This window comes from Archocentrus centrarchus, chromosome 21 (genome assembly GCF_007364275.1).
Source record: "Archocentrus centrarchus isolate MPI-CPG fArcCen1 chromosome 21, fArcCen1, whole genome shotgun sequence".
NCBI classification, from domain to species: Eukaryota; Metazoa; Chordata; class Actinopteri; order Cichliformes; family Cichlidae; genus Archocentrus; species Archocentrus centrarchus.
The window spans coordinates 31260898-31273184 of NC_044366.1; the positions used below are offsets into that span (position 1 = coordinate 31260898).

A 12287-nucleotide genomic window follows, 5' to 3' on the forward strand; every position below is an offset into this window, starting at 1 on the left:
CCGCTCCTTTCTGAGTTTAGACTGTGACATGCTGAGCTAGCTGCACGCTTAGCTGCAGAGTGATCGGTGCTTTCACAGGCAGTATATGTACTATTCCCCACAGACTCGAGTGTTTTTAATCTAGCTTTTCCCTGACACCTAGTGGAGACTGAGAGAACACGTGTTATATGATGAATATGTTTGAAAAGAAAAAAGAATTAACTAAGGTTTGGACTGTTAAAAATTGCAATTTCAAAACTATTTTTGTGGGGGCACTCAATGGGATCATTAAAATACTGTGATAAACAGCTATAAATAAAATGTTTATTACTACATTCACGAAGCAATGAGGCTACACACAAAAACACAAGTTAGTTCTTCCTGTACCTGCTGTGCTGCTGTACATACTGACAGAAACCTCTTTTGTTTAGTTTTCATTTATTTAAGGATATGAGGAGGACAAAGATAAATTAACAATTTAATAAAGGTAACAATTTAATAAAGTTAACAAGTTCATAAAGGTAACAAATTAACAATGCTAACAAATTAATAAAGATAAGGAATAAAGATAAGAAGTTAATAAAGGTAACAATTTAATAAAGTTAACAAGTTCATAAAGGTAACAAATTAACAATGCTAACAAATTAATAAAGATAACGAATAAAGATAAGAAGTTAATAAAGGTAACAAATTAATAAAGATAATGAATAAAGATAAGAAGTTAATAAAGGTAACAAATTAATAAAGATAAGAAGTTTAAGGTAACAAATTAATAAAGATAAGAAGTTAATAAAGGTAACAAATGAATAAAGATAACAAATTAATAAAGATAACGAATAAAGATAAGAAGTTAATAAAGGTAACAAATTAATAAAGATAAGAAGTTTAAGGTAACAAATTAATAAAGATAAGAAGTTTAAGGTAACAAATGAATAAAGATAACAAATTAATAATGCTAACAAATGAATAAAGATTAAAAAAAAAAGTTCAGTTACGCTAAATTATAAATTCAATAAAGTCTCCAGTAGCATGAACAGTGGACTGCTGAGGCTCTGTAGCAAAAGCACAGGGACTGATCTATTTCAGCAGTGCCAAGAGGTCTTCTTCAGGGTCGCAGAAGAAGGCAGACATGGGTTTGATTGTTAAGACTGGAGAGGCCAGCAGGGTGGATGTAGGGGAATCCACAGGAGGAGCAGGACCCAAGCAGGGGTCTGAGTGAAGGAAGACCGGCTCCTCAGGCAGTGGAGCAAGAAGAAAGGCATCGAGGTGGTCAAACGCTGATAACAGGTCTTCAGCAGTGTCACCGACAAACGTGGTCATGGGTTCAGTTGGTGCAACTGTGGATGGAGGGGAATCCACAGGAGTAGCAGGACCCGAGCCAGGGTCTGAGTGAAGGAAGACAGGCTCCTGAGGCAGTGGAGCAGGAAGAAGGGGATCGAGGTGTTCAAGTGCTGATAAGAGGTCTTCAGCAGTGTCGCCAGTGAAGGTGGCGATTGGTTCAGTTATTACAACTGTGGATGGAGGGGAATCCACAGGAGTAGCAGGACCAATGCAGGGGTAAACATAAGGAGAGTATGATGTAGATGCAGGGGGGTTTGTATGAGCTGTAGGGAGGACGTGATTTACTTGCGGCAAGTGGAACGTGCCATACGCAGGCACGTTCACACTTGGCCACTTGGCCTGTTCAGGTTCCTGCGCAGGTTTAGGTGCAGATGCTGCAACACAAACAGAAAGTCAATGAGTCTTCAGAGACTTTTAAAAATACCTTCAAGACAAGCTGTTGATTCTTAAATCTGCAGTAAGCAACATACAATAGAAATATTGAATAATTGGCATTTGAGATGAGTCACAGCGAGATCAGTTTTTCAGGAAATGAGGAGGTTCTGTACATCAGTTGTATTGTTTTGGAGGACAGTTGTTTTGTCATTGTAACATTTCCAGTGTTTTGAAAATCTGTAGTAACACTGACCTTCACTTGAGGTTCTGAGTGAGCAGGTTTCTCTTGTTTCAATTTGAATGTTCAGTAGCACTCAAAACTGAGACTAGTTTAGCGTTTTGAGTGCTACTGAACATTCAAATTAAAACAAGAGAAACCTGCTCACTCAGACCTTCAGGTGAAGGTCAGGGTTATAAGTCTCAGTAAGGCGTAAAAATATTTCTCAAATAGATTTGTCATCTGTTGAAATGCACAGAATTTACAGTCTTTGATCTGATCCGGTAAGACTGCATTTTTGTCTTGTTCTCATTTCAGTCCATATAAATAAAAAAAATCTTCTCTTACCTCTGCTGCAGGGCGTGCCCCGAATTCTCATCCTCTTTTTGCCCTAAACACAAACACATGAGATGAGCTTACACAAACTGAAAGTGCAGTGATGTGGGCATGTATGTTTTCACTTTGGACTTACATAATTGTCTTTAGTAGACCAGCCTGGATGTTGTTGGCTATGGAGCATTTTCTCCTCATTGGCCTGCTCATAGTATTTGTCCTGTTGGTCCTTTGACAGGGACTTCCACTGTGGACAGAAGAACACACTGTCAGCATATACACTGCTACTACGCATAACTACAGGACAGCTGGTACACATGCACAAACATGAGCATAAAACATTAACAGATGCATCAATCTATGCAGAGTTACACACTTACCCTCTCTGCCACGGCTGCATTCACAGCCGCACTCCCGTTTATTTTCAATTCTGCCTTCACGTTTTCCCTCTGCTCCCTCAAAAAGAGCATGAAGGCGTTCGGGGGCTTTTTAACGTACGGCCTGTCCTCATCCTGGTGGCCATCACGCTTCCTCTTTCTATAGGAGTAAAACACAGAGTAAGAGTGCATGTTACCACTGTGTGCAGCTGTGAGGAAAGTATTTTAAAAACAGGAGTAAATCTGTATAGCTGAATCAAAGCACCATTAAAGGAGGCTGATTACAATAATTCAGGCATCAGCAGATAAATGACAGATAGCTGTAGACCATGAGCCAGTCCCACTAAAAAAAGGTCTAAAAGCAGCAGAGCAAACTTACTTTGGAGCGGGTGTGCGGAGCGGAGGAGCAAAGGACGCAAAGTCAGACACCAAGACTCCGTTCCTACGCAGATATGAGAGAAAAGAGAGAGTTTATGAAGATACAGGTGTGCGGTAGCTGTGTTCTCTCATGTATGTGTTTGTGTGTTTTACTTACAGTTCTCCCATAGGACGGAGGTACTCCACCACGTAATTCGGGAGATTGAGCACATTGTTATACTGAAAACACACAAACCACAGAACAGGTGATCAGACAAGCTGCAATAGTATCATCTACTGACCAGGTGGCAGAAGTTACCCTGCCTCTTAGATGGAAACACTGAAGCTGAACATGTGAGAGAACAGTGTGAGAACGCAGTGTGAGAACAGGAACTTACTAGGTTTGAAGGAGCAGCAGGATGAATGATGGGTGCTGCTGCTGCTACTGTGGGGACACAATTTACAGGCCACTGAAACAGTGTGGGTGTTTGCCCCAAAAGGTTAAATGTTGCATCCTCTGCAGTACAGTTAACCATTGCTCTGTCCATCTTCGTGACGGAGGTTGAGGTGCTCTTTCTGTACTTTGGTGTAAAATATTCAAACAGTTTGTTTGTAGCTCTTCGGAGTAGGTGTTGACACAGCGGCGTCTGTTGGTGAAGTGAATTATTTAAACCTAAAGAATCTTTTTATAAGGTTCTATAGAACAGCTACATCAGTTCTGAACATTCCATTCCACTCCTGTCTGTTTGCAGCATCTCCTCAGCCACAGTCTTCAGTGCTGGATCAACCTCCTCAGGGACCCCAGGGCAGAAAATAGTTGGCAGGCCCTCACTGAGCCTGCAGTACATATCAGTTCACTTCAATTCAATTCAATTCAGTTCAGTTCAATTCACTTTTATTTATATAGCGCCAAATCACAGCAAACAGTTGCCTTATGGTGCTTTTGTTCATTGTAAGGTAAAGACCCTACAGTAATACAAAAATATAAAAACGCTTGTTCCCTTAGAAACCAAATTATAAGTACACAAACCAGTTCTCAAAAATCTTAATATTTGTTTTCTTTTTGGAGCAATATTTTTCTCAATATTTCTAATACAATATGCAAAGTAGCTCATCAGTTATTGAAGAAAACAAATGAACCTAACTCCACTAACTGCATGTGTTTGGGCCATGGGGGGGGGACCTCTCTAAAAATAGGACTGTTTGTTCAAATAAAATCACCTTCTCTTTAATGACTTTAAAAAACAGGAATTGGGTGCACAAGTTTTTTTTTTCTTTAATCCTCACAGGATCAAAAGTATACATACATGAACCTCCACTCATATTTGGTTAAATAATTCTGACTGGATATGTGACCACTTTTCAAGCTTTTCAAAGTGGTTTAAAGACAGTTGGTAAGTTATGTCAGTGTATCAAGAGGAGGCTTTTAAATACTCAGGTTAGTTTAAATTACTAGTAATAAAATAACAGGTGTATGAATGTATTTGCATACACCTCAGAAAGTATATAGCTGCGCCCCTGCATAAGAGACAATCGTACTGGAGTCTCCTCCATCACCGGGACGGGCTCATTGCATACAAACATATTAAAGAGGCAAAACAATGTAATTTATGTTCCATATAATATATAAACAGGTCACCTTGCTGTACTGTATTGACAGTAAACCTCTGTGCTGGACTGGTGCACAGTGTCTGTGTTCATGGTCAGAGTTACATGAAGTGTAGCAGAGACGAGTTTGAATCAAAGCTGCTGACGCTTAGATTCATTCACTGAAGTCAACATTTATACAGCCTGCTACTTTTACTTTCTTACTTTGAGTACATTTCAGAGCCTGTACTTTTTTACTTTTACTCAAGTAAAAAAGTCGAACCAGTACTTCAACTTGGTCGACTGGGGTCTCGTCTCTCCGTGCTCCTTATAGGTGGCTGGGGGTAGACTTTGGGCTGTGGGCGGCTGTTGACTTTGTGCTTCTGGAGGGCTTTGGCTGTCGTCTGTGGGTCTGCCCTGGTTGGTGATGGTGGGGGGCCTGGGTGGGTCTTGCGATCTTGGGGTGAGGGACCTGGGGTGCTTGCAGTGGCGGCTCTGAGCCGGGTGACTGGCCTTTTGTGCGCCTGTCCCGGTGAGGGGTCTGGTGAGGGAGCGCCTGTCCCCAGTTGGGGGGGTCGGCCACAGTGAGTATGGCCATCATCATGGCTTTGCTCACTGTGCCGCGTTGCCACCCACCCCTCCCCCTTTTAATTACACTATAGACATTATGGCTAACGACACGTCACCATACACATAAGGCGTCAGGGGGCAGACATGGTCCCCAGAAGTTGCGTGGTGGGACTACTGAAGTGATCCCATTCACTTCTTCGCTGCTGTCTGCCCCTCAGTTTTATCTGCACCTTAGACATTGAGGGTTTTTGGGGGTAGGTGTGGATGAGCACTGCTGATTGGCAGTCGGGTGCTCATCATGCATCTGTCCCCTCAATTTTAATAGCACTCTAGTTTTCATACAGACATATGTTGGAATATGATATATGCTACATACATTTACTTACGTACGTTTACTTCCCTGAGAAATTTGTCTGGAAAATAACTTAACTGATTAAAAATACAGAAGCTTATAATGTTCTGTGTCATCATGAACTTTGTGTTCTGACTGTTAAAAGGGAGCTCTTCCTCCCCACTGCTGCCAAGTGCTGCTCAAAGGGGATCGCTGTTATAGGGCCTTCGCCTTGCAATTTAAAGCACTGTGAAGCAGCTGTTTTTGTGGACTGGCACTATATAAATAAATCTGAACTGAGTTAGCAAGCTTTGATCTTTTTAAACTTCCCAGCCCAGCTTGGTGGACTCGCACCATTGCCTCACAACAAACCCGGGTTCAAACCCAGACAGAGTTTCTGTAGGTGCACATGTTCTCCTGTGCTTTCTAGGAGCTCTAGTTTCTCCTGCCATTAAACCCATGCTAGATTCATTTTTTACCCTGGAGACTCACAATCTAAGAAATCCTGCATCTAAAGAGCATCACTCCTGCCCCCCCCCCAAAAAAAATTCAAGGGAGGAGAAAGAAAAAGATCTTACAAAAAGTGATCCAGCAGCAGGTGTTTGTTTCAACAGGTGAGGTCTTTACTGATAAAGTGAAATACAGTACAGTATATACAGTATTCACAGCAGTTAAGGCGACGTTACAGGGATTATTCATGCATGTAGATTTGAGTTGCTGTACAACAAGAATTAAACAAATGTTCACAAAGAGTTACAAAAGGGTATATTACATCCAAATTTGAACAAACCTGAAAATAAGTCATAAAAAATAAATCTGCTCCCAGTCAAAGTACAAAAATGTGAGTACAGGCTGTTTCTGGACAATAGATTTGTACAAAAGAAGAAACATTAAGAACAAAACAAAAACAATAAAACACTGCTTCAGGTTCAGCAGGCACACATTTACATCATTTACACCAGCGTCATGTTTCAAACTTTAAAGGACCAGCGTGCAGGATTTAGTGGCATCGAGAGGCGTACATCTCTCCTGCAGTGAGCGTCACTGAAACACCCTCTTTAGAGACAGTGTTTCACTTACAAGTGATCATACAATAATACAATACTATACTACATTTCTACTAGTAGCTCCCCTTAAACACCACACACTGGCCATTTAAGCTCTCCATCTCATTTTCAAAGGTGATTTCAGATTTTCTCAGTTGCCAAAACAAAGATATAAATACAAGTTTAAAGTGCAGATTCTGTCGGGGAAGCAGCCAGTTTGGTTTTATTGCTTTTTCCCTGGAAAATGACTGAAATCCATGATTATGTGAAGAAATGTAGATACAGATTCAAAATCAGCAAACTGGAATCATCCGGCTCCCTTATTTATCTCACAGCTAAAGCTGGCACTGATCCTCATTATGGTAGTTTTCTGACTGTTGGGACTTTAGTAGATCGAAAAGGTTCGATATCAAGAATGTAAGACATGTTTTCCTCCATGAATTGCCAACCTATTGTGGTGGAGGGGTTTGCATGCCCAAGTGATCCCAGGAGCTATAGTTTCAGGGGGGGTAACGGCCCCCTGGTAGAGCCTCCCAAGGCAAATTGGTCCTATGATCCTAGGTAAAGAGGACTGGCTAAGAATGATTGAAAACACCCCAAGTGAACTCACCTCAGAGAGGGGTTCAGGGGCAGTAGGGCCCCCAGTAGGGATGCTAGTCCCAGTAGGGGGTGGCACCCCATTCAGTGCTTTGTGGACTGGGTGACAGTGAGCAGCGAAGGAGCTGGCGTTCTGATCCACAGTTGCAAAAAACTGGTTGCAGGAAGGAGCTTTTCCTCCTAAACACTCCAAGGAGTCAGCAAAGACTCCTTCTCAGCTTGGGAACGCCTCTGGAACAGGTAGAGCTGGCAGCAGCGAAGTCAGAGGTCGGTCGCCTTAGCCTGCTGCCCACGTGACCCAGGTAAACGGCAGCAAGTGGATTTATGGATGGAAGAATTATCTTCTTTTCCAGTTTCACCGAATTTAACCTCAAGGTAAAAATAACACTGTTGTGAGGCTATAAAAGCACTTCACTGTTTGAACCTTTGATTTTTTTCACCAAGCTGCCCACAGTGTTGAAAAAGGTGAAAAAAAAAAAAATGAATGCATAGAACGTTATGAGGAACAGGCGCTTATGTTTGCTAATGTGAGTGTTTCATGGCGAAATATACAGTACACAAACAAACAAATTCAAGAGAAAATCCTCGTGATAAATATTATGTACACAGGCATATAGTACACTTACATAAAATCCTTTAGTTTTATCACAGGAGAAGAAGAGTTTGTTTTGGCAACTGTCAAATCGATCCAGTGGAAGCATTTATCTATTTATGAATTTTTTTTTTTTTTAATAACTGCTGAATCTTTAAGTAGCTCAAGCTTTGGATTCCAAGCTGCACAGAAAACAACAACAACAAAAAAACCAAAACATCATTCCTCATTCACACAAACCTGCTGGTCCAAGAGTGTTAGACGCTTCATGTGGTGGAAGCACAGGCTCGCTTTAAAGGGGCAGGAAGTACATTTGTAATCACACTTATCTGATAAAATATAGAGGGCACACTTTTGGAGCAATCTACATGGAAACATGGGAAATTAAAGCATTTGAGCTTTTCTGCACCTCCGTCTACTGTCCAACCTTTTTTTTTTTTAAAAAAAAAAGCAGCTTTTGTCAGTGTAGAGTATTTACTTCTTACTTTGGAGGTATGCAATATATTTGTCCACCTGGTCCCAGATATTCAATTCAATATCGTTTAAAGCATTTTCTCATTTTTATTGTTGCTTCAACAAAAAGTGAAGCTCTAAAGCGTAGTTTAAAGTGGCCGCATTGGTTGTTGCACGCGCAAATTGAGACATCATGGTGGCGTACCGAGGCACGCAGGACTCACTGCAGGCTTCTCCTGAACCTCAGCATCAGCGCTGGCAGAGGGAAAGAAGTCAAAACAGGAAGCACAGAGACTGCAAGTTTTTTTTTTTTTTACACAAAGTCTCATCTTTTCAAATTGTTGTGATATCTGACAACCTCCCGCACTGATAACACTGAAACGGCAGCGAAGACCGACCAAAGGGCAGCGTGTGGGTGACAGTGGTGACCATAGACGCACCTTCAGCCATAACACCAGAGTCAGCGTCATGAGGCAAAATCTGAACAATGGTGTATTTCTTATATGTGGAATTAATGCTGTCAAGTCTGTCATGAGGTTGATTCCTTTGACATTTTTTTGTGTGCTTTTAGGGGATTTGTGTTTGTTTTCCTGAGCCTTATGCTTTCATAGTTTCATCTTTTTTAGAAAGAAAACAGAATTATGAATCATTAAAAAGCTCATCAAGATTATTAGCAACTTATTAGCAACTAATGTCTAAAGGAAATTAATGTCTAACTGAAGTTCTCGTTCATCTGGTCTCGTGTGGGTTTGACAGCCTTATCAAACGGAAGGAAAGTTTCTGCTATTTTACCGCTGACAGATGAGATGAAGTGATATTATTTATATGAAAATCGATTTATAAATCATCATCGGTCGCTTGCATTCTTTGGTTGGTTCTTGCAAACACTACAAGGTCCTCTTGTAGCTGCTGGAATTTTGGTTGGCTGCCTGGAATGACCTTCAGGAGGTGAACGCCACTCCTGGACCTCTTCATTAATCGATCAGATATTATAAATACACTGACTTGATGATGTTTGTGCACTACAAAGCAAAACTGATGGGTTAGTGATTATGCGGAGCCCAGAGTTTTAAAAGTCACAATGACAGCTCTGCTTTTAACCTGGTTTAAGTAACTTATTCTAACTAGCATCAAATGATCCGTCCTGTCTCCAACCACAGAAATAAGTCTGATATGTTGCACTATTTGGCAGATTTACTGAACTGTTGTGAGTAAATGGAATCATACAGAATAAGAATAATATGTCTGTGTAGATTCTCAGTCATCCAGGTCATAGTAGTCTCTGGAGCTTGAAAAAGGCGACTGGACTTCTTTTTGTTTCTTGAAGACGTTTCACCTCTCATCCGAAAGGCTTCTTCAGTTCTCAACCAAATGGTGGAGAGACCCAGGTATTTAAACCCCTGTGGGCGTAGTCCCCTGGAGGTGGTTATGACCCTCTATTGATCATGTGCTTGAACACATGTGCCCAGGTGTGAAGAGGGCGTGGGTCATATTCACACCTGGGCACAACACATCAAAGGCAAGGAAAGACAACTATGTAAATTTCAAACTCTGCAAACCAAGGCATACCATTCATCTGGTAACAAACAGGACGACACGATAAGCAATGGAAACCAAGGAAAGTGGGTGAAGAACCTATCAGACAGGGTCCTCACCAAACCAGAAGAAAATGTGCTAGCCAAAGGACTCAACTTTGCCATAGCCCCACAACAGCTTCCTATAGTAGACCTCATCACAGCAACAGAAACCGCTATAAGAAATAACAAACTTTCTCATCCTGAAGCAGAACAGATCAGGATGAAAGTTTCAGCCACTCTTTCCAGTGCAAGACTTCCTCCATCCAACCTCACCATTCAGGAGAAGAAGGCCATCACAGCCCTAAGCAAGGATCAAAACATCACCAGCCGACAAGGGGAGGTGCACGGTTGTGCTGAATTCATCGGATTACCACAACAAAATTACTACACTCCTCAGTGACAACAATACTTATGAGGTCTTGAGACGTGATCCCACAAGCAACTACAAGAAAAAAGTTGTTTGCTGCCTGCAACAACTTGAAAAGGAAAAAAGCCATTGACCGCCCCACTTACTACCGCCTGTACCCTGGAGAAGCCACTCCATGCATTTATGGACTCCCAAAGATCCACAAAGAAGGAGTCCCACTTCGACCCATTATCAGCAGTATAAACTCGGTCACCTACAACATTTCCAAACACCTCGCCACCATCTTATCACCGCTTGTTGGCATCACCCCCCACCACATTGAAAACTCTACAGATTTTACTAACAAGGTCCAGAATCTTGTACTGGATCCAGATTAAACCATGGTGTCCTTTGATGTGGTTTCACTTTTCACTTGCATACCTACAACTGAGGCAGTGGAGACCGTCAGAAGACGACTACAGGAAGACGATTCCTTACTGAACAGAACCAGCTTCACCCCAGATCAGATTTGTGCACTTTTAGATCTCTGCCTTACCACAACATATTTTAAATACAATGATGGATTCTACAGACAGAAGCATGGATGTGCCATGGGCTCCCCAGTGTCTCCCATTGTAGCCAACCTTTACATGGAGGAAGTGGAAAGTAAAGCTCTTGGTTCTTTCAAAGGGATGGCACCTAGCCACTGGTACAGATATGTAGATGACACCTGGGTCAAAATCAAAACCCAAGAAGTAGAAGCCTTCACTCGTCACATTAACTCAGTGGATAAATACATATGTTTTACCAGGGAGGACACCAGAGATAACAAGTTACCATTCCTGGACTGTGCAGTGCTTATCGAGGAAGATGGAAGCCTCAACATTGAAGTTTACCGGAAGCCCACACACACAGACCAGTATCTCCTCTTTGACTCCCACCACCCTCTGGAACACAAACTTGGGGTGATCAGGACCCTACAACACCGTGCGGAAAGTGTTCCCTCTAAGGCAGAAGGGAAGCATAAGGAACACACACACATTAAGAAAGCCCTCAAAACATGCGGTTACCCCAACTGGGCCTTCATCAAATCAGCTAAGATGCACAGGAATGAAGGCCAAACACAAACTACAGAGAATAGGAAGGACAAGAGGAACAACATTGTCATCCCATATGTGTCGGGCTTGTCAGAGAAACTCAGAAGAATTTTCTCCAAGCATGACATCTCAGTATACTTCAAACCAAGTCACACCCTAAGACAAAAACTGGTTCATCCCAAGGACAAACCCGCCAAACACAAGATCAGCGATGTAGTGTATGCTGTTCAGTGCAGTGAAGAGTGCTCGGACCTCTACATTGGTGAAACCAAACAGCCTCTTCACAAACGAATGGCACAACATAGAAGAGCCACCTCGACAGGACAAGATTCAGCAGTACATCTGCATCTGAAGGAAAAAGGGCACTCTTTTGAGGATGCCAATGTCCACATTTTGGACAGGGAAAACAGATGGTTTGAAAGAGGAGTGAAAGAAGCCATCTATGTCCACTGTGAACAACCATCATTGAACAGAGGAGGTGGATTACGTCACCAACTTTCCCCCGCTTACAGTGCTGTCCTGAGCTCCCTTCCCAGACGTCTCAACCCCCATTCACACCTTTGTTCCAGTGACCTCAATAGGCCACAGGAAACAATGGAGCGGAGTCCTAAATTGGTTTCAACTGAAACCACTGATTAAATATGACCCACGCCCTCTTCACACCTGGGCACATGTGTTCACGCACATGATCAATAGAGGGTCATAACCACCTCCATGGGACTACGCCCACAGGGGTTTAAATACCTGGGTCTCTCCACCATTTGGTTGAGAACTGAAGAAGCCTTTCGGATGAGAGGTGAAACGTCTTCAAGAAACAAAAAGAAGTCCAGTCGCCTTTTTCAAGCTCCAGAGAATAAGAATAATACCTACTGCCCCTTTAAAATCTCACTCTGAGTCAGGTCTGTACAACTACATGATTCAAAAGGCCCAATGGCAACTGCCTTGTTGTCCACACACGCACTCAAACTCACACACACAGATACTGATGACAGAGCAGGCTGTGGAATGAAGTGTCAACAGTGTAGTAAAGCCAACCCTACCCTGACTCACACAGTCTCTGATCTCACACACCGACAGCTCCGGCCTGAACCTCACAGGGTTGAACCGGTTTA

The 12287-nt window shown here is 42.3% G+C and overlaps 1 protein-coding gene across 1 annotated transcript; it reads right to left on the reverse strand.

Moving 5' to 3' along the window:
• Nucleotides 1–1004: 1004 nt before the first annotated feature.
• Nucleotides 1005–3537, reverse strand: LOC115800757 (transcription factor 7-like 1-B). Its single transcript, XM_030758258.1, has 7 exons — nt 3378–3537; nt 3158–3219; nt 3002–3064; nt 2626–2782; nt 2385–2492; nt 2261–2303; nt 1005–1694 (listed from the first exon to the last, which is right to left on the reverse strand). The coding sequence occupies exons 1-7, from the start codon at nt 3525–3527 to the stop codon at nt 1057–1059; spliced, it is 1221 nt and encodes a 406-aa protein (XP_030614118.1). The 5' UTR covers nt 3528–3537; the 3' UTR covers nt 1005–1056.
• Between the last annotated feature and the right edge of the window lie 8750 nt (nt 3538–12287).